Consider the following 23,160-nt stretch of genomic DNA (forward strand, 5'->3'; position numbering starts at 1 on the left):
ATTTCCCTTCAATTAAATCGTGCGAACACATGTTGCACATTTATAAATAATTTAATTTATTGCATACCTAAAGGAACGGTTTTTTATTTTTAATAAAACATTGAACCCAGCTAAAACTTCTTTGGAAGAAAATAAATGCCTGTTTCGGTGTCGTTTCAGTTCAGTAGTTTTCAATTGGAATAAAATTTTGTTAAGCAATAATACCATAAAATTGCGTTTTTATATTGCATACGTTTGGGGTAGCAAAACGATTTCATTAAACATAAAACATTTAGAAGAATTTTGTCATTTTCCCTAAACCAAGAATATTTTTGTTATCAATTAATTGTACGTACTTTATGCAACTAATGTTAATAGAAATTCACTTATGAAATTCAATTTCGAAAATTTTTTCGAAACAAAATTTTTTGGGATGTTTTTTAATTGGAATAAAATTTTTTTTAACAATAATACAATAATGTTTCGGTTTTATGTTGCATACCTTTAAGAGTTGCAAATTTTTTCGTTTAGCATAAACAATTTAGTAGGGTGTTCTCATTTGCCTTAAACCAAATCGTGTGGACACAAATTGCACATTTGTTGAGATTTAAATTTATTGCATACCTAAAGGGGCAGTTTTTTACTTTAATAAAAGATTGAATCTAGCTGAAATTTCTTCGAGGAAAGATAAATGCCTGTTTCAGAGTCATTTCAGTTCAGTATTTTTTAACTGGAATAAAATTTCGACAAAATTTTGTTAAGCAATTACACAATAATGTTGCGCTACGGTGGCCTCGGATCGCGAATACTGGTCCGCATGGTCCATAAATTAATAATTTTAAATCATTTTTCGTAGAAATAAATTTTGTCAAATAAAAATTTCCTACAAAAAAAAAATATATATATTAGGTACTCATATCTGTTTCTGCGTTTGGGACTATTGTCACTTATTTCACCCTTGTTGGACCATTCTTATTTTCATTAACTCTTCCTCAATCTCTAGCCATGGAATATTACTTAACTGTCATGGCATAGTCACCATCACAGTCATTCCCTAAAAATCCATTACTGACATGGCTTCCACAAAGTTTCTGTTTTTTCTCTATAATTTTTTTATTTCTCGCCATGGTTTTCTTTTTCTTGCTCTCTCCAAGGCACCATGCTGTGAAGGTCACTGCGTCAAAAGAAGAAAAAAAATTGCAACAAGAAAAGCTGCACATAAAATAATGATGCCTTGCCCTGCAAAATGCAGTTTGATTTTCTGCTCTTAAGTTGCTCTTTGTCGATACCGTCATCAACATCATCATCATAGTCTTTGTTGTTACAAAAAACTGGGTCTTGCTGGGGTCGGAAGTGAAGAGCTCACGAAAAATAATAACTCACACAGTTTTTTGCACTTCCAAACCATTAAACTTTGTGCCATACTTAAATGTAATGCTGCAGCATCAGCAGTACAATGCTGCATTGCTGCAACAACGAGACAGCTACACAAATTGCAACAGCAGGTTCGAAAAACACGCACCAGCATCAACAAACACTCTCACAAAATGGAAACAACAAAGTCAGCATAAAATTTTGGCTTAAACCATGAGAAGATAATACATTCTCATGAGTTTGTTTGTTTGTTTTTTTTTTTTGTTTTTGGATTTTTTTTTTATAATTTATACATGGCGAGCTGTGTACGTGCAAAATTATAACAAACTGAAGGAAAGTATACTAGATATAGATATACGTTAACATTACCCTAGAAAATCATTGAAGCTAAATGGGGAGAACCAAAATAAGCATTATATCGTTTTAATGGCATACTTTTAGGGGGAAATTATATATCAAAATATAGTTTAACACCAAAGATTATGGGGGAATTATAAAAAAACAAATAAAAGCTTGCAAAGTTCGGCAGGGCCGAATCTTTTTTAGCCTTCTCTTAGGACTACATTCGACAGGTTCTTTCAATAACTTTTTCAAATAAATAGGAGCTGTATCATTTCGACCAAATTGCACATTAATTGCGCCCTCTTGAGGCTTAATATGTCAAATTGGGATTTTTTTATGAATGCGGTGTTAATATTGGAAGCTCTTTTCTATAAATGCGGCGTTATTATTGCATACCTGCAGGCGTCGTTTTTTTTATAAAAGCAATATCAAGTTATGAAGTTAGAAAAGCCGAAATAGAAGTCTACATGCAACATTTCACACAAATCGGATATTAAAGGGTGATTTTTTTGAGGTTAGGATTTTCATGCATTAGTATTTGACAGATCACGTGGGATTTCAGACATGGTGTCAAAGAGAAAGATGCTCAGTATGCTTTGACATTTCATCATGAATAGACTTACTAACGAGCAACGCTTGCAAATCATTGAATTTTATTACCAAAATCAGTGTTCGGTTCGAAATGTGTTCATTCACCGTAACGTTGCGTCCAACAGCATCTTTGAAAAAATACGGTCCAATGATTCCACCAGCGTACAAACCACACCAAACAGTGCACTTTTCGGGATGCATGGGCAGTTCTTGAACGGCTTCTGGTTGCTCTTCACTCCAAATGCGGCAATTTTGCTTATTTACGTAGCCATTCAACCAGAAATGAGCCTCATCGCTGAACAAAATTTGTCAAAATTTGAACACATTTCGAACCGAACACTGATTTTGGTAATAAAATTCAATGATTTGCAAGCGTTGCTCGTTAGTAAGTCTATTCATGATGAAATGTCAAAGCATACTGAGCATCTTTCTCTTTGACACCATGTCTGAAATCCCACGTGATCTGTCAAATACTAATGCATGAAAATCCTAACCTCAAAAAAATCACCCTTTAGTTGCGCTCTCTAAAATATCAATAAATTAAATCGGCAGATTAGTTTACATGGGAGCTTTATAGAGTGATGAACCGTTTTGGACCATACTTAGCGCCGTTGTTGGAAGGAAAACTTAAATGCTGTGTATAAATTTCAGCCAAATAGAATAGTAATTGAGGTGTATAGAAGCTCAAGAAGTCAAATCGGAAGATCGGTTTATACGGTAACTACATCAGGTTATAGATCGATTTGGACCACACATAGGACACTGGTTGAAAGTCATTATAAAACGCCAGGTATAAATTTTGAGCCAAAATGCATAGTAATTGCGCAAAGAAGTCGTATCGGTAGATCGAGTATTATCGCAGCTATATCAGAACATAGACTTATTTGGCCCACTTATAATCCCAACTGACCTGCACTGTACAAAATTATGAAGCGGCGGCTATCTTTACTTCTTCCAAAATAAGCGTGCTTTCTGCGCCGGATGGACATGGCTAGATCGACTTAAAATGTCATGACGATCAGAGATATTTACACTTTATGGGGCCTTAGATGAATATTTCGAGGTGAATAACCCCATCCTAAGGCGGAGGGTATAGAAAAATATTAAGTCAAGACAAATACATTTTCATTTAGTTTGCAATACTCGGATGTTGTCCAGCTGTAGACTGTTGGGTAATCTGTTTCTATTACAAATGGAAAAATAAAAAATCCTTTTTTTTAATTAGGCAGAAAATGTGTTTTTGCTTTGTAGTGGACTGGTTTCCTAGATCGTGATTTCGTTTGCTACCAAACACCAAACTCATCAGCATGATCTTGTCAAAATGATACGTCTTCTAGGTTGAAATTATGCTCTTAAGAGTATTTGCCGTTTGTAGCTTAGCAAGAAAGAAAATCACTCCACATTACCGCGCTACTCTTAAGAGCAAGCTTTCATCCTAGAAGACTTATACTTTCGACAATATCCTACTGATGAGTTTGGTCTGGTACGAAATCTCGATCTTGAAAACCAGTCAAATGCTATTGCAAAGCTCAAACACATTTTCTGCCTGACTAAAAAAACGGATTTTTTGACTTTCTATTTGTAATAAAAACAATATCCAATTTTATGAATTATTTCCAAACGGAATAAATTTATCCAAAAAAGTGTTAAATGGCATTATTTAAAGAGAAATTTAGAAATTCGTTAAAACTTTGGAATTTGGAAAATAAATTTACAGTTTTATTTATATTAGATGTCAAGAATTATTTACTAAATCAAATAGAAAAACTCATTATACAAAGTTAACCACATGAATATGATATCAAATATTAGGTAAAATCCTTGAGGAATAAGTGATCCCTATTAATGTTGCATACTTTAAGGAGTTGGCTGCTAATTTTTCAGTACTCATTCAGAAGGAGATTAATTCTCGATTCATTGTATGGCAAGCTTTTTTCAATAAATGCTGTGTTGATATTGCCTACCTTCAGGCGTAGTTTTTTTCTCATTACAAAAAGTAATCAGGGTAATCAAAATCTTTAGACCCATAATCGTGAGTCAACATTTTTTTTTAATGCTAAATGGTCGGCTAGTCAAGTCAATACTAAAAAGAAGTTAAATCAAACTTTTCCTTTGCAAAACGTTCTCTAAAAACGAAATTTTTATTGCATACCTTCAGGTGTAGTTTTGCTTAGCAATATTGCAACATCTAAACCCATAAATTTATATCAAATTTACTCAAAAACGAAAATATGACTTTAAAATGTTGGTCCAAGATTTAGGGGTCTGCAACCCCCTATTAATGTTGCATACCTTTAGGATAGGATATTGCATGCCTTTCGTAAATGATGTGTCGCCACGTCAGTAACTAAAAATATTTTATATAAAAACGAAGGTTTTCTATCTAAGTCAATTATGACAAAACATTGCCTAGCCAATTCCTTTCTGAGAACGCAGTTTTTTTATTGCATACATTGAGGGATAATTTTCTTATTACTAAAAATGCCTTATTTCAAATATCTATCTTATTGATTTTAAATCAAATGCTTTGCAAATCATGAAATTGAGTTGAAACTGTGGCTCACAGTTTCTTCAATTGGTGTAGTATACCTTAAGGAGTTAACAACTCATAAGTCACATAAATAAGGCACCTGCATTGCAACGAAAATTTGGTTTTTATTTTCATCGTTCTAAAATGTTACAAACCATTAAATTGTAAAACCTTTTCGAAATAAGCAGTTTTTTTATTGCATACCTTCGGAAGAAGTTTTCTTTTCAGCAGGGTTACCATATAGGAAAGCTCCAAACCGAGGAATTGGTTTCAAAATGATACCAAATCAGGAATATGTGCTTAAAATTAAGGTTAGAGGCTTAGGGAAACTTAAAGAATTGCCCATATAGAATGGAAGGGCAGAAAATCAACTTTTTGACAGTAATCCCTAACTTTTATTAGCCACATTGTTGAAATGGTAAAGATTTTTTGAAAAAAAGCTTTTTGGAGATACTTCCCATTGATAAAAAAATTACCCAATACTCAGTGGATGACAATAAAAATTATTGTATATTTAATAGCAATAAAAGTTTAATAAAAATGTTTTTTTTTTCTAAAAAATAAAATTTTTACTTGATCAAAATCAAAGCAGTTTTTTACAAAAAAAAGCTTATGTGAAGACGAAAAGCAAAATTTAAAGGCTTTATTTTCTTCAATTTCAATTAAATTCAATTTCGTTATCATTTTTTGAAACCTCTTTTAGTTCAAAGTCACCCCAGTTCTTATAAAATGTCTCTTGATGTCCCATTTAGTTTCTTTATTAAATATTTTATGAATGTACTCAGACATCAAACGTCAACATTCAAAAAGTTTTGTTTCCCCCCCCCCCCCCCTTCATAAAAGTATATCAAAAGTGGAACGTAGCCAAAGATTGGTTGTTGGCTGTATTGCTTAGCAGAATTGGAGTTCAGTTCTTTATGTTGCCCCTTTGTCCTGAACTCGTTGATACATGTCATGGCCATTGTTTTTGTCATTGTCATACACATTGCGTTGTAGCCGCACAACAAATTAAAGCCAACTTGCATGCCTTACGTTTCCATTCGATGTCGTCTTGCAACTGCATTTTTGCTCTCTTGATGACGCTCGTTAACGCTTGATAGCTCTCACTTTCGTTTTACAATAAAAACAAAAGCATAAAATTTCCTACCATATATTGTTTGGTATCACATTTTACCATGGCATATCTTTAGGCGTAATAACGAATATTTTTGCTTTTTCTCTCTCCATCTCTGACTGACTATCACTTGAGCCACTACAGTTGCATTCAGCAGATATAAAGAAAAGAAAAAAAAAATACCTACTGCAAGCTTTTAAAATCAACAACAAAATTGCGAGTATAAGCCTCATACAACAATAACCCAGTTGCAAAAAAAAGAAAATCAGTTTGTTGTGGTGGTATTTATATTGTTGTTGTGGTGTTTGGGTATGCATGTATGTTAACCTGCATTTTGTGTCAGGCCATAATTCCCCTCTCTCTCTCTCGGTCTTTATTTTGCTCTATTTTACCATAGTTAGCAAAAGCCTTCTGCAAATTCCGTCCCAGTTTCGTTGTATGCTTGAGTGTTGATTTTTTTTTACTGCCAGCTCTTGAGCCTAAAACCCTGCTATGCATCTTGCTCTCGCAACTATAACTGCACAACAAAATTATTGTTGTTTGGTTTGTTTTTGACGCTGTTGTTGGTTTTTAGCTTAATTCAGCTCTGTTAGAAAAAGGATTTCTAAATTTTGTGTCATTGCGTATGTGCGTGTGTCTGTTTGTGTTTGCTTATGTGTTTGTTAGGAATTGTATACCCATGTGTGTTGTTTTTAATTAAAATTTTAACCTTCACCTTGTTGTTGACCGACTTTTACTCTATTTGCTGCAATTTATTGTTGTGTTGCTGCTGCTTTGACTCCTTGGGGTCTTTTATGTCCCGGCTTGCCGTCGTCTTTTAACTTAAGTAACTACATTTCTTCCTTCGATGAGATGTGGGGGGTGTATTTTTCGTATTATTTATAGTCATAACCTGAATAAATTGAAATGAATTTGTGAAACCAAAACGCTTGAAGAGGGTGTATCGCAATAGTCTAGAATATTAATCAAGAAAATTAAAGGGGCTATTATTTAAAAGCTTCAAATAAAAAAAAATAATAAATAAATTATTATAGCCTTTAAAATAAAATAAAAATTTAAATTAAAAAAAAGTTTAAAATTTTAATCCACCGTTTGAGTAAATTTGAATAGTTATAGCTGAGATGTTAACGAGATTATTCGGAAGACTTAGGGCATCGAAAACCTTTTGGCAATCCCCTACATCAAATCGTCATTTGTGTTCCGATTATCAATTTTTAACAAAACGAAAATTCTGAATTTTGCTCATAAAACTGTCCTTAAAAACTTAAAAAAAAACCTACCCCAATTTTTATCACTAAAATGCCCATTTCGGGCAAAGATAGCCTACTGAGAGGCGCCCGGACGAATAACTACCTTGAAATTTTGCACATAATCGGGTTAACTCCTTTTTTATACCCTCCACCATAGGATGGGGTTATACTAATTTCGACATGCCGCAATATTGTTCTGAGACCCAACAAAGTATATACAACTCAGCCAAGTATGGTCTAAATCGGTTCATAACTTGATATAGCTCCCATATAAACCGATTTCGGATCTTGAGTTCTTGAGCCGCTAGAGGGCGCAATTATTCGATTTTGCTGAAAATGTGCATGAAGTGTTTTGGTTTGACCATCAAACATTGGGCCAAAAATGGTATAAATAGGTTTATAACCGCATATAGCTCCCATATAAACCAATTTCGGATCTTGACTTCTTGAGCCTCCAGAGGGCGAAATTCTTATCCGATTTGGCTTAAATTTTGAACCAAGTGTTTCATTTTGACTTTCAATAACTGTGCTAAGCAGAGTATAAATCGGTTCATAACCTTATATGGCTCCCATACAAACAAATCTCCCAATTTTTTGTCCTAAGCCACTATAGGGCGCAATTTTTTTTCCAATTTGGCTGAAATTTTGCATAATGATGACCCCTTTGGTCTTGAACAGCCAAACCATGTATTTGGGGCCATACATTCGATTCTTAAATTTGTATAGATGAAATATCATAGCAATTCTTCTTCATTTTCCTTTGTTTGTCAATAAAGAGATATCGGTCAAAGAACTTGACAAATGCGATCCATGTTTGAGGGTATATAAGATTCGGCCCGGCGGAATTTAGCACGCTTTTACTTGTTTTTGGACGACAAAGGAAGATTTAGTATCCCCAACAAACTTTCGAAATAGCGAGGTGACCAACTTTAGGGGCCTGTAAAAAGGCACCCGAGGCAACCGAGTGCCTCGAACACAGTCTCGCTAGCACCTCAGCTCTAACCTTTCCCAGTTTCAAAGAGATATCTCTAAATATGCCGTTCTCACACGGCATATATTTTATCCGTTTTTTTCGGTTGTATCCCACTGTGTACGTCTGTCCTTCGTACTACTCTCCTTTGTATGGCGCTTCTTTGTACGTCTGTCCTTCGTGGTTTTGTCTCTCACCCATCTGTCTTTTGTTCGACTGTTCTTTGTTCATCTATTCTTCGTTCGTCTGTTCTTCGTCCGACTGTCTTTCGTCCGTCTATTCTTCGTCCGTTTGTCCTTCATCATCCATCTTGCGTCTGTTTTCCGTCCGCCTGGCCTTCATACGTTTCTCCCTCTGTTATACATCTGTCCAGCCTACGTCCGTCTGTCCTTTGGTCGTCCGTATCTTTTTTGTCTGTCTGTCCTTCCTCCGTCTGTCTTTCCAAAGTTTGTCCTTCGTCCTTCTTTTAAAATACGTTTTCATTCTAACGAATAAAGCTAGATTTCATACAACTACATCTTATTGAAAGAGGCCATTGTGGCGCAGGGATTTACATGGCCGCCCATGACGTTGAATATTAAATCGGTAGATCGGTTTATATGGTAGCTATATTAGCTAATTGACCGATTTAAACCATACTTGTGGTGTCTGTTGAGACTTTTAACAGATGTCATCATGCAAAATTTCAGACAAATCGGGTAATAATTGCGACCTCTGGAGGCTCAAGGCTCAGGCTGGCAAACTATCGATAAACGCAACATTCGATAGTTTTAATAAAAAATATCGATAGTATCGATACCATCGTTAATTTCCCATCACTCATATTTCAAACGAAATAGAGAAGTAAAAATCAGGAATTCGATTTATATAGAAGCAATATCAATGTCAAACCAAATAAAACCAAGATTAATAAAGCCAGTTGCAAGTCATGAGAGATATCATTGTACAAAATCTTAGCCTAATCGAATGAAAATTGCGCCCTCTATAGGCGCAATATATCTTAAACGATGCATTCAGTGTTGGATTGCTTATTGTTGTATAATTTTGCAAAAAATTTAATTTTTGCGATAGTATCCATCGGAAATGTATCATATTCAGTCAAAAAATTAAATAACGTTAGTATCGATAGTGCCATTGATGATTTGCCAGCTCTGGCACAAACAAGGAGATATCTTCCCATAGAGCTTTAAATTGAATCGCATAGCATTCATTATTTTACACAAGTATTGCCGCTAATCCTTAGTCGAATGTGCAAAGGCAAATTGGCATTTTTTGCTTATTGCTGTAGGTCGCTTGGAATTGTAAATTGGTCTAATCGTCCATCTTTACTTATAGTTCTTATATAAACCGACTTAATAGAGGGTACAAAATTGATGGCCTTGCAAAACTAAACGCACTCTTACTTTTTTGTCAACACTTTACATCAGAGACCAATTTAACTTTATTTTAATGTTTTTTAATTAAATTTACTACAGTAACAGAGGCAAGAATATGAATATTAAAATGTTCTAATATGACTCCTAAGAGACTTAACCTTAAAATAAAAACAGAAAAATAAAATTTTTGCAAGTTAAAAATCATTTGAGAATAATTATAATTTTATAATTTTTTATAACATATAACAAACCAAAGAACACAGCCAAGGTCATCGTCTACTTAATGGCATTTTTATTACAAATTTTCTCCATAGTTTAAATAGCAAAGACCTTCAACCAGATGCATATTATCATAGGATTTCTAAACCACAGATTAAATAAAAAATAATAATAATGCCTAAAAATAGGCTATAATTTTTGATTACATTTTAGCAAGCCTGCAGGATAGGCTTTATATAAAATTTGCCAATAACAATTTTTTTGTTGTATTTGTTTGCTACAAAATAATACTCTCACCTAATATAAAATTTGATTCAACCATTGTCAATGTAATAACAATAATCATTAAAATTCTCAAAATAGGTTTTCACAACACACACACATACAGTTACACACTTAACTATAATCTCGCATATTTAAAAGACTCGACAAGGCTTACGACCTAGGGATTGTTACAATGTAAGGGAAAATGAAAATGACAGCCTAGAACAAACGATAACAGGACATGTGTATTATTTTCCAAATATTTGTTTTATGGTTTTGTGTGGTTCTATAAAATCGGAGAAAGGTAAAGAAGGCGAGGTTGAAAACAAAAAATAATAGACAATTTTCTGCAAAAACGTGATTACAAGTGTGAATGTTGGGGTTTTCTAAACGAAAATATTTGTTGGAAACATTTGAAAATATTCTGGGACCTTTTGGAGAATGATGTTGCAAAAATGTGTAAAGAAAAAATGGGGGGCATAAATGTATTTTAATGTAGACATATAAAATTCGAAGCCCATAAATATTTATTGGTTAAAAAAAAAATAGTCAATCAAATATCAAAAATGTGTGGTTATATAAAAAATGATGGATGAATGGATTTTTTACTCAACTTTTAAGATTTCTTTAAACAAGATAATCTCTGGCGCTATTTAACAAGAAATTGCTACCTCCAAAAGAAAAGAGAATCAAGCTGATTGACTATGAGAATGAATATCACTATAATTTAAGGTTTGTGTCGGATCGGACACAAATACCACAATAATAGTGGACGTTTCGGTCTTGGTAAGAGTCTTCCTTAGTTTTATAGTTTTCTCTGTACCCCCAGTATGCCGGCCAACAATTCCAGTTTTTATACCCACTAATCTAGTCATTCCGTTTGTAAAAACTCGAAATATTGATCTAGGACCCCATAATCTTGATCGGCTTGATCACCTGAGTCGATCTAGCCAAGTCCGCCCGTCTGTCGAAATTGCGATAGCGGTCGAACGCGTAAAGCTCGCCGCTTGAATTTTTGCACATTTACTTAATTTTGATGTAGGTCGTAGGGTATTGCAGATGGGCCATATTGGTTCAGATTCGCATACAGCTCCTATATAAACCGATCTCGTGATATGACTTTGCCCTATAACTTGATATAGCTCCCATATAAACCAATCTCCCGATTTGACTTCTTGAGCCCTTACGATCCGCAATTTTTGTTCAATTTGGCTGAAATTTAGCATGAAAAATTTTTTCTTTATAAAAAAAGTTTATCAAAATTTTGCTTTTAGAACCACTTGAATATTGCATCACCCCAGATAAACTGATCATTCAACCTCACTTATTGAGCCTAAGTTTTCGCTTTATTGGTAGAGATTTTCTCTAAACTTCAATCCGCCGCTTTTAACTTAAATAAACAATTTCATTTCTTATCCGCCATGCTGCAACGAAAAGTTGGACAAAAGTTTTCTGCAGACAAATAAATCCTGGTGCTGGAGGACACTCTTAGATTAATTTGTCGTAGCCTTTTTCGTTAATAATACCTTTACATGCTGCTAGCGTTGTAACTTGCACAAGCTAACATTTTAAAACTGTTTTTCGCTTACCTTTTATCCCTAGCACAATGCTCGCTGATTTGTACAAGTTTTTGTGTTGCCTTTTCCCCAGGTATTATTTTCTAGAACTTAAGGCTTGGCAGTTGGCAACATGTGGATTATAAAAATAAATTTATTATTATTATTTTTTTCATTCTAAGGAAAGACCAGAACTTCCCTAAACTTTTTCCCTTACTCCCTGGCTTTGCTCAATATTTTCATTAATTTTCTGTTTTCTTGAAATTTTTTCTTGTTTCATAGTTTTTTCGTTAGATTTCTTCCACATAGTTTAAAACAAACAATGGGATATTGTGAATGCCAAGAATCAGCTTGCCGTAATGAGAATGAAAAGCAATGTTGCCTAACTTTTGGTCATTCCCTTGTAGAGAGGGTTTCATGAAATTTTAATAAATGTTTGTTTGAAATAATGAACAGTTTGAATTTAGATAATTAAAAAGAATTTATGAAAATGATTGGGAAATGGCCATGGGCAAAGTTTTGGAGAAAAAAACTTGAAAATATATTGCATACCGTTGGGCGTTATGAACAAAGTTTTCACTGCGTTAAAGTAAACTAATTAGACACAGTTTGCCAATAAATAAACTTCAATTTGCTATTGATTAAAAATTCAGATTTAACATTGATTTCAAAAAGTGTTGCATAATTTTGGGGATTCATAAGGACAAAAGTTGAGTTAGACCATTTATGCCCTAACCTTATTCCCAAGACTGATTATAAAGAAGTTTTGGAATATTCAAAGCTTAAAAAATCATTTTTTGCAAAATTTAAATATACTAAATCTTGGGAAAAAGGCTTTGAACCGTGCCTAAAAGTAGGCAACACATTTTTAATGTCATAAGTGTCGTAAACCTTAAACAGTGAATTGATTGATAGCAGTTTATAAATAAATTAGATTGATCATGCCATAGATTAAGAATTTAGAAACTTAAATTATATCACAAAGTATTGCATACTTAGCAAGGTAAAATTGACTTAACCTAATAATGCCTGTCCCCAAATTCCATGTTCGATTTTGATGAAATGTGGAAGCATTTCAGGCTTCTAAAGGAAACAATTTTAATAATTTTAATTGTCCCAAGTCTTGGAGGACCCGCACTAAAAGAAGGTGATATAATTTTTCGTCATAAATATAATAAAATTAATGAAATGAGCCAATTAGTAGAAGTTGATTTTGAATTTATAAGCATAGTATATACGAGCGCTGCTATATGAGTTTGTGGAGAGGGCAACACCAAGTGTTGCCAGGTGCAATCTGACATTTCCATTGAAAATTTTGACATTTTCTAACACAACCGTAGTCAGAACCAGTGTTGCCACTCAAGAAAATTATTTCGTACCAAAATTTAAGAAAAATCCTACCAAACCCGACCAAAACTGACCAAATGTTTTACAAGCCAAGAAGCACTTCGAAGTATACGGTCACTTGTTTCTTCGGCAGAACTGTTCATGTGGTGACTGTTTCGCTTGAGCAACGTTGGACGGGCAACTCTAAGTGGTACACCATAATTTGATTATCTGAAGTCTTCGGGAGAAATTCGTCATGCAATGCAAGCTCTAACACATCGGCTCAAACCATCGCAGTTTTGACCGGCCGTAACCTCATCCGTCGTACAGCCCTGACGTGGCACACAATGATTTCTTTTAAGTCCCTCACAATAAGAAAGAAACTGGTGGTCAATGATTGTCGTCGCCAGAATATGCAATTGAAGCGTTCCATAATCATGTTTTGGAGTTACCTCAATCGATGTGGAAAAGTGTATGGACAATTGGTTGCTTAGTACTGTGAAAACTAAAACCATTTTTGGTGATAAAAATTTGCATTTTCAGAAATTTATATAGCGGCCCTTGTATCACAAAATATTAAATTTTTTGATCATTGTGAGAGATTAAATTAACTTAAGCAATTAATTAATTTCGAAGAAGTTGCACGTCGTTAAAGGTTTAAAAATATTTTTTTTTAGGTTAGGTTGAAGACGGGATGCGGATATTAATCCGTCCCATGCCGCTATGGACATACACCTAAGGCAGTAATCGGGTTTTAAGACACTAAATCTTTAGTTAACTTGTAAACCACCCCTAAAAATATGCAACATTTTTTGATTTTTTTATTCTTAACCTCGAAACGGAGTGAGGGAATGTAATTGCGTACGCTTACGCGTACACTTATGACATTGCTATTGTGGTGGTTGGCCAATTTGTTTGTTGTACAAGTCTTTGCCTATAGTATGGGGCAATAGACAGCTTTTTAAAGATTTTTAAAAATTAAAGCCTATATACAGGGATTCAAAAGTTTTTAATATTTTACCCCAACAAAATTTTAAACTCCTTTACAATCATCTGCCAACAATGCCTCGCTTAAATTTCTTTATCAACCCCCAAAAATTGTTTAATGTTATTGCATATTGCTGCGGAACTGCAATATCAATTTTTTTTCACCTTAGAGAAGAAATAAAAGAAAAAAAAGTCAAAACCTGCATCTAGCAGCTTAAGAAATAAAAATAAATCTATTTGTGTCAGTTTCTTTTCAACAAGTTTGAATGCCTTGCTTAAATTTCTATATCAGACAAATATTTTGAAATTCATTGCATATAATAAGGGGCTATACATTATTACAGCCTACTAAATGACATTTGCCTTAATTGGAGTATAATCAAATTCTAAACAACTTCTTTGCCTTTTAAGGCTTTTAATTTAATATTAATTTAGAAAACTAATACTGCTCAATTTGTTCAAAGCTAAGACTATATTGTCCCAATCAATGTCTTCGGAAGGTTAAGCCACAAAATATACACCTGCTACACACTACACACACACATAGGAAATGTGAATATAATGTCTCAAAGGTTTCAAATCCAACATTTCCGTACAAATTATAGAGGGTTTGACACGTTGACATAACTTTTAAGCCCCCCTAGCAAATTAAATTCGAATAATATTTACTGACTGGGATGAGGTAACATTTCTACCTGCCCCAACCGCATTATCTTGGCTCAGCCTTTTTCACACAAAAAGCCAACCAACAGCAGAGAAAGTTTTACGAAAAGATTTTTCTTTTAACTCCGCCGTAACACCATGAACACCACAAAAACCAAAATCAAATTTACCATCACAATTTCCAAAGCACATCCAGTTGCCGAAAGTGAGGGGTGAGCAGCAGGTGTTTTCGGAACCCTAAGGTAAAGTAGATGGACTTTAGGGAAGCAGGATGCAAAAGAGAGGAAGTACATGAAATTAAATTTTGCAGGTTATTAAGATTGTTTGCTTTTTGTCAGGTACCTTGGTTTTACGCTACATTTTCTGCTAAATCATTGAATTTCTTTGTGAGTGTATATACTCGTGTGTGTGCGTTGAATGAAAGCAATAAAAACAAGAAATTTGGAAATTTTCAAATTAATAGGCTTAGTAAAAATGTAAGTAAACGCTCAACCGTCTATTTACCAGAACATTTAACAGTTCAGACTATTTAAGGCCGGATGTAGAGATGTATATGTGCGGGAGTGGGTGTGCAAGGGAAAAAGGAAGCAAACATTAGCATGTGCTTGGGAAGCAGCCAAAAATCTCTTTGTAAGTTCGCGTGTGTGCATGTGAATGCTGGGTCTATGCCATAAAGTCTCATTTCCGTTTCCTGTATTTGTTTTCTGCTGCCATTTTCTATTCCCTGCCATGATTTCCTTGGACCAACAATTTTACTTCAATGTTTGGCAAATACCGGATGTAGATAGGCTTTGCATAAGAGATTTAATATGAGTTTCAAATTCTCTTATACGATTACATGGCAGGTGGTTTGTGTGAAAATTTTGGCCAAAATTAAATTTTTTGCTGCCTACAAGTTTTATTTAAATAGCAAACCATTTAACCATTCGATATTTTTGTGTTTGAAGTGTGTTGTTGGATGAGGATAAGGAAGACATAGTTGAGAAATATATGTAGATTTTTAATGTTTGGCTATTTTTCAACTTGCTTCAGGTCCCAAGTAAAATCAGCGGAAAAACTAGTGGGAAACTATGGCTATTGTTGTTACCAAAAAGAATCCAAGTAAATTTGCTTAACACTTGACACAGTATGCAGTGGATTTTTTAAAGTGTGGTCTAAACTCTTACATGTTTGAAAAAGTCATTCAAGTAACTTATTCTGCGGCTACTTGTCGAAATTAGTTTTTAAAACATAATTTCTAAGAGCAATATTCATGGCCATAACATCAACACTCAAAAACTCTCAAATTAAAGAGTAATTTTTTTACACAATTTCTTCAACTTTTCAAAATTATTACCCGGTAGAAGGTCTTCCTACCGCATTCCTTTTCGTCAAAGCAATGACAGAACAATAATTTTTATTTATATTAATTCCGTTTCGTATTTAAAATGTCGAATTTTATAGTTTCGCCTTTAAAACGTCCAAAAACTATGAATTTCCAAAACTCACCACTAAATAAAAGAAATTCACCACACCTGTTTTTTCATACAAGCGCATTACATGATGCTTTTTTAAAAGAAAATTGATAATCATGGAGCGATTTAAAGCCCTCTTTCAAAAGTAAAGCCTATATTCATGATTCCAGTCTTGTAAAATGTAAAAATTTAAGCCATTTACTCGGCCGAACTAAAAGCGTTATTAACAGTTTTTTTTGGGTTTTAGTAACAGTCATTAACATATTTTGAGAGTTGTCACTTGATTACTGTATAGTTTAGTTTGCCATTCCATTAGCACTTTAATGCATAGACTCACTGTCGACATACGGCATAAATACTGCTGCTGCAAAAATCATTTCGTAAAACAATGGTCTTTGTAATAGCTAAATTCCTGGCTAAACAATAACATTCAAAGTAAAAATTCATATTTTTTACCTAATATATAACATTTTTCAAAATCATTGCACGGTAGAAATTCTTTCCAGTGGCTTCCTTAGACATAAATGCAATGACGAGTTACAGATTTTTATTTATATTATTGTTGTATCGTTTTAAAAATGTCGAATTTTATGATTTCACCTTTTAAACGACTTAAAACTATAAATTTCCAAAACTCACCACTAAATAAAAGAAATTCACCACACCTATTTTTTCACATAACCGCATTCAAAAATGCTTCCATGAACGAAAATTGATAATCTTGGAGCGGTTGAAAGCCCTGTTTAAAGTGCAAAGCCTATATTTCAAATTCCAGTCTCGTAAAATGTAAAAATTTATGTCATTTACTGTTCCATTGAAGTTTTAATATCAAATTCGTCGGATGTTGCTCTAAAACCTTCACAAACTGTAAATGTTTCAAACATTTTTACAAAATGTAAACTTGCTCAGATAATGTAATAAATCATCTCTAAGAAGACCATACTCACCACACATGTTCCTTCGATCAACTGAAATCGGCATTGTGCTCTGCCTTCGAAATTGGAAACTAGTATTTCACAACCTTTTCCAGTAAGGTATTTTGATTTAACAGTTTTAAACAATATTGATTGAAGTCATATTTATTTCGTTATTTATATACCCACCACCATCGTCTTGAAATGCTTAGTTGAGCCATGTCCATTCGTCCGTCTTTTGAATCACGTCGAGGAAATAAAGATATCCACTTTAAGTTGTTGACACATGGTTTTTTATGGTCTAAATGGTGGGAATTGCCAATGAGCCACATATGTTCAGATTTTGATATAGCTCCCATATAAGGTGGCCTTTCAATTTGACTTCTTGATCTCCTAGAAGCCTCAATTTTTGTTCAATTTGAATGAAATTTTATATGTGAAGTACGTGTATACCCTTAAACACTCACAACACAGGCCTAATTGAGTTCACAACTTAATGCACCAATTATATATAATCGAGCCCGGATTTAACTTCTTGAGCTCTAAGATCTCTAACTATTGTCTAATTTGGGTTGAATTTTGTTTAAAAACGATATATATGTCTTACAAAACCCAGCCCCTCGAAGCCTCAATCTTTTCACACCGTCAACTTCAATTGCTTGTTTTTATTATTGTTGTTTCATATTTCATATTTCACATTTCGAATTTTTTGATTTTAGCTTTAAAACGACTTGAAATTATACATTGTAAAAACTCACCACTAAGAAAAAGAAATTCACCACTATTCGTTTTTGACACAGTCGAATTCTACGCTGTAAGCTGAATTCGAATTTGTCATGGATTTAATAGTTCAACGGTCATTTATGTTTAAACCCTAATTTACTTAAGTTGGACCCGAATGGCTTAAATATACATTTAAAATGTTAAATTATTTCTCCTCAATTTTTTAACTCAATTCGAAGTATATCTCTTATGGTGTACCTTCATTTTTATTGGTATGCCAATATTTGTTAATGAAAATAAAAGAATGGTTTTTGGAACCTTACATTATTTCAACTCTTTGAATGCGTTTTTCATTCCATTCATTTATGTTCTCAGATTTTTAGTATAAATTGCTTCTTCCCCTTTCGATAATGATATATGGTCTAAAGTAACATAAATATCTCTATAAATCTCTTAATTTACATAGAAATCCAATTCTAGTTGGTCATTGCTTTGTACTTTAGGATCATTTGAAATGTTAAATTAACATATTTTCTACACCATAAAATATTGCATACTCTTAAGGTGATTTCATATACTGATTTCCGACTCATTACCAAGGTCGCTTTTTGTTTGTAATTTCTTTAAAATTGTTGTTATTGACGGGTTTTATTTATTACATTCCTTTGGCAGTTATGCATGCCATTGAAAGCAAAAACATTTCATTTGTGGCTTATTAAAACTCAAGTAAAATATATGGCCTACTTTTCGAAGAGTCTGCACAAACGACTTACACAACGGCATCATGCTGGCAGGCTGTCTACTTTGCTATACATATAAAGGTGGCGCATACATTGACAATTTGAAATTAAATACAATTTCAATTTCCTTTTGTAAATAACAAATATTCCCATGCGTCTTTGTCGGCATTGCGATGTTCATCGCTGCCAGTTGACAAACATTTTAGTGAGCAAATATTGAGCATGGGAAATCGAATTTTCTTTGTATTTTCATGTGCACGCAATGTAAACATAATATTGCTTGAAATAATATAAACACTCAATGAATTAAATGATGTTTTCGTGTAGGTTTTTCGCAGAAACGAAGGTGTACGGGTATTATTTTGATTAAATTACATGTGAATGGATTGCATACCTTTGGGGCTGGAGTGTGAAACATTTGTTAAAATGGTAGTTTGGAGTGAGAAATAGAAATTTTTGTGTTTCTCATGGTTTTCCGAGTGAAATTTAAGGCTTGCTTCGTTAAATTAATGTGAGAATATATATAAATTAAAAAAAATTACAATTGCCATAATTTTTTTATTTGTTTTGAAATATGTCAGTCATATGCTGCATACTTTTAGGCAATATTTACTCTATTAAAAATGAATATTTACTCTATATATAAATTGAAAGAAAAAATACTTTTAGAATGTTCAATGATATTTAAAATATTTTCTCGCAATTTATATAGAATACGAAGAAAATTCTAAATTGCAGCAATATGAGTTTTTATACTTTAACATATTTTAAGGCTGGCTGCAATGTACAAGTGTGAAAAAAAATTTAAATTTCAAATAGTAGTAATTTTTTTCAAGGTTCTATAATTTTGAAAGCTATCACAAAACATATTTTTTTAAAATTTTTTTGTATAAAAGCTTTAATTTATGTAGCATACATTTGGGCAATAACATTCAAGGAAGTTGTTAATTTTTTTTAGGTTTTCTCAATTGAAAATTCATCACTTGGATCTTATTATAAAAAATTGGATATAAATTATATTGCATACTTTTGGGATATATGAAGAAATAAAATTTTATCGTCCATGCTTACATTTAGTTATTTTTTTTTTAACTAAGCTAAGTGTTGCATATTTTTAGGAACAATATACTCCATTTGGAATATTATACTTGTAGTTTTACAAATAATGGGAATACATACTTTTACACATAAAGGAAGGTTCTTCCAAATTTAGCCATTAATTATTTTTAGGTCTAACAACTACTAGAAAAGATTTTTTAAAAATTTTGTTTCTTTTTAATTTTTTCTCAATATATCACATCGCCTGGCTCATACATAAATAATACACTAAAATTTTTAAAGATCACTAACATTGTTTAAATGCCAGCTTTGCATGCTATCAATACTTTTAAGCATGTATATTTTGCCTATTATTTTAAACTATTTTCTCAACTCAAGCTATTTTTTTGGCAAATTTTCTCACAATTTTGCTTTGAAAACTCTGATATTTTGACTCTCAGTTTTTTTGATGTGTGTGTAAATAAACTCATAGATTTTTTTCTATTTTTAAAACTTCTTTTAGGCTTTTTGAGCACCTTACCAAAAAATCATATGAACAAAAAATTCAAAAAAGACACAATTAAAACATTAGAATGTTTGATTTTTTCTCATTCTCTAATGTATAATACACTTCAAGCTTATTTTGTTAATCTTGTGCAAATATAAAAAGTGTTTCTTGACTTATCTTTAAAACTAAACGAAAACAACAACAAAACACCTAAAAAGCAATACAAAACTCTAAATAGTATATTTCCACAACATTTCCTAGAGATCCCGTGTGTTTGTGTTCTGCGCCCAATGGCTCTCAGCTTGTTATGATGGAGACATTTCTTGTCCTGGGTCTGTGTTTTATTCTATATGAAGCATTGGATTTCTTTCAAGGATGCATCCATAGTGCTACCCCAAATACCAGCGATCAAATTGATGCCTATCGCCGTCAGCTCGACGAACAAAGACAAAAACAACAAGAAGAACAATTTCTGGCGAATTTAACGCCTCTGCTCAGTGCCCAATTGGCTGCGGCCGGATTTAACTTTTCCACCGCTACCTCACCTACCGCCTCGACGGCTAGCGTTATCAGTGATCTGAAGGCCCAGGTGCAAAGAGAAATAGAAAATCATTCAGTGAGCACTCCCGCATTGCATGCTGGTGACGAGAATTCAGTGGGTGTTGGTTTTCGTCCTGCCAATATTGGTGTCTATGAAAATCAGGAATTGCATGCCACCTCCTCTCTGCCCCGTGACTATTATTACGTGCAACAGCAGCAATTGAAAAATAAAAACTCCTCCAAATCCTTGCTCTCGAAATTCTCTTCGGGCTCGGATAACCGTATCTTCCCTGAATCGGCCAGCATTTTGGGTAATCCTGCAGGCGTTATAACCACTCAACCTTTGCTGCAGCAACAACGTAACTCCTTTGATTGTCCTACTCCCATCATAACACAACAGCCCCCGGTAACGGGTTGCATACTTGCCCAGGACCTTAAGAGAGCCTTATTGCAGAATAACAATAACAACGACGACGAAGAGAATCAAAAGATACTTTCACGCCGTGACTCACACATCTCCCTCAGTTCTGCCACCCATCATCCCTCATCATCCGAAGAAGAGGACGACGACGAGGAGGAATCCGATTCATCCTCAACCCAGGGGGAGGCCTCACTACATTCCTGTCCCTACACATCCGATCACGACGACATCAACGAAGATCGCACATTCACTGTGGGCTCTTGTTCATCATCGCATGCTGACTTCCGGGAGATCGAATGTGAACGCCTGCGCCGTCAATGTGTGAGCGTTAAACGCATTTATAGCATATCGGAGAAATTTTAGAAAAAAATCAAATCATCCTTAAAAGAAATTCTAAAACAAAACATTTTGTATGCAAAAAAAAAAACTCAAAAAAAGAACACAAAAAAATCAAAAACAATTGGTTTTATAAAATTTGCTGAATAACAAGGTATTGAGAAAAGTGACTAAAATTTCTTAAAAAAAAAAAAATCAAACAAAAACATAAAATAAATCGGAAAACAAACAAAGAAAAAGCACACAATTTTGTTTGAAACGTTTCGCTCAGTAATCATTTCTCAAAAATCGACTACAAAACTCACCACAGTGCACCACCTTCAATCCATTATTACATAAATTAATTTTTTTTCAGTGTAAAATGCACGCATATGTCAAGCATTTCACGCATTTCACTATTCGTAAGTAATTACATTAAAACAAAAACATGTTGACCACAAATGATCGAAAATAAACTTCACTAAAACTCACGTTTAATGTCACCCTTAAGATATGCCATCCGTTTTTGCATAACTTCACCTTGGCCAATCACAGCAATATCTAAGGCATATATCACATACAAAATATAGTTTTTCACAAAATCACCATTCCAGTTCAAATAGCCACAAGAGATCACGCATTATTTTAATAAATTAAAGACAAATACTGTTAAATTTATTGCCACACCTGAGTTTGGCTTCAACAATATGAAAATTAAGCTGAAAAAAACTATTTGTTACATCAAAGTACCATACTAACAAAACATTGGATCAAATTCACCACTCTCCACTCTCCAATGTATCTTTATTTAGCCCATTAGCGATAGATCCCATTAGAATATTAAATCGCCATACTTTCACTACACTTAATTCTTCGACATGATAACATTGACCTTTGTTCAAACTTGACGTACTCCATGAATCAATATTTTTGATATTACAATCTATTTTTCCATTGTTTTCTACATTTTTATTAAAGTCATATTTCATTGTTGTAGTTTGCTGATTTTCATAGTTTTTTCTGCATCTCACTACTATCTTAATCATATTTTTCCACATTTCATTCACCGATTGTACTAAATCCTTTAAACCTATGGTTATATGTCACCTAAAAAACCACTTGACCAAATTTTCGATTTATTGTGGCCTAAAATGAAGATACCTACATTATTTTGTAGTTTGTGTTCGCTAAAACTATTCGTAATTTGCAAAAAAAAAAAAAGTTTTAAATGGCCCTACAAGAAATTGAAACCATAGCCAAAATTGTTATATTCGCTAATTTTAGAAAATTCAAAATACATGAATCGATACAATTATCAAAAAATTGTATATAACAAATTTCAAAAGCAAAAATTCCTTTGGTAATTTTCTGTTACAGAATCTTGGTTCCTAATCGATATATTACCAAATTGTAAGTAACATCGAGCACATTTAAAGCAATAATATGGTAACATATTATACATATTAAGAGGTTATTCATATATACTTATTTGTGTTAAAATATAAAAATAGAATCGTAAATAAAATAATGTATGTTAAATAATTTTTTTTTTTATATAAAATGATAATATTTAGCAGTTTTGGAGCAAGATATCAACGAATGTATTTTATTTAATAGAGTGAAAAGCTTCATTAAAAAATGGTATTACGGCTATTTCTGTATATAAAATGGAAGTTTACGAGGTTTTTGTTAAAAAACGACAAAAATTTAGAAAATTTTAAAATTCACCACTAAAGTGAGAAATTCACCACACCTTGTTTTTTGCAGTTTCGCAACCTATATTGAGTCCCGGATTTGATTTTGACACTAATTTTAATATCAGCTTTTCCTATGTCATGCATATATTACAAAAAAGTAAAATTAAACCAAATGTTGACAGGTTCGAAACTAAACTAAAATCCATTTTATAAGGATTTTCAATTTGTATGTTTTATTTTTAATTAGTTATTTTTTAATTTTTTTTTTT

At 33.1% G+C, this 23,160-nt stretch overlaps 1 protein-coding gene across 4 annotated transcripts in view; it reads left to right on the forward strand.

Annotated features, from left to right (window-relative positions):
• The window catches only part of LOC106083454 (uncharacterized), an 88,687-nt gene that overhangs the window by 46,998 nt on the left and 18,529 nt on the right, over positions 1 to 23,160 (forward strand). For 2 of the 4 annotated variants that reach the window (XM_059367991.1, XM_013246483.2), the window contains exon 2: positions 19,934 to 21,200. In XM_059367991.1, coding sequence (XP_059223974.1) covers positions 20,226 to 21,200 — 975 coding nt within the window. In that variant the 5' untranslated portion in view covers positions 19,934 to 20,225. Of the gene's footprint in view, positions 1 to 19,933; positions 21,370 to 23,160 lie in introns of all 4 variants that reach the window. The other 2 variants (XM_059367992.1, XM_059367993.1) reach the window with 2 other exon arrangements.

Source organism: Stomoxys calcitrans, chromosome 4 (genome assembly GCF_963082655.1).
Source record: "Stomoxys calcitrans chromosome 4, idStoCalc2.1, whole genome shotgun sequence".
NCBI lineage: Eukaryota > Metazoa > Arthropoda > Insecta > Diptera > Muscidae > Stomoxys > Stomoxys calcitrans.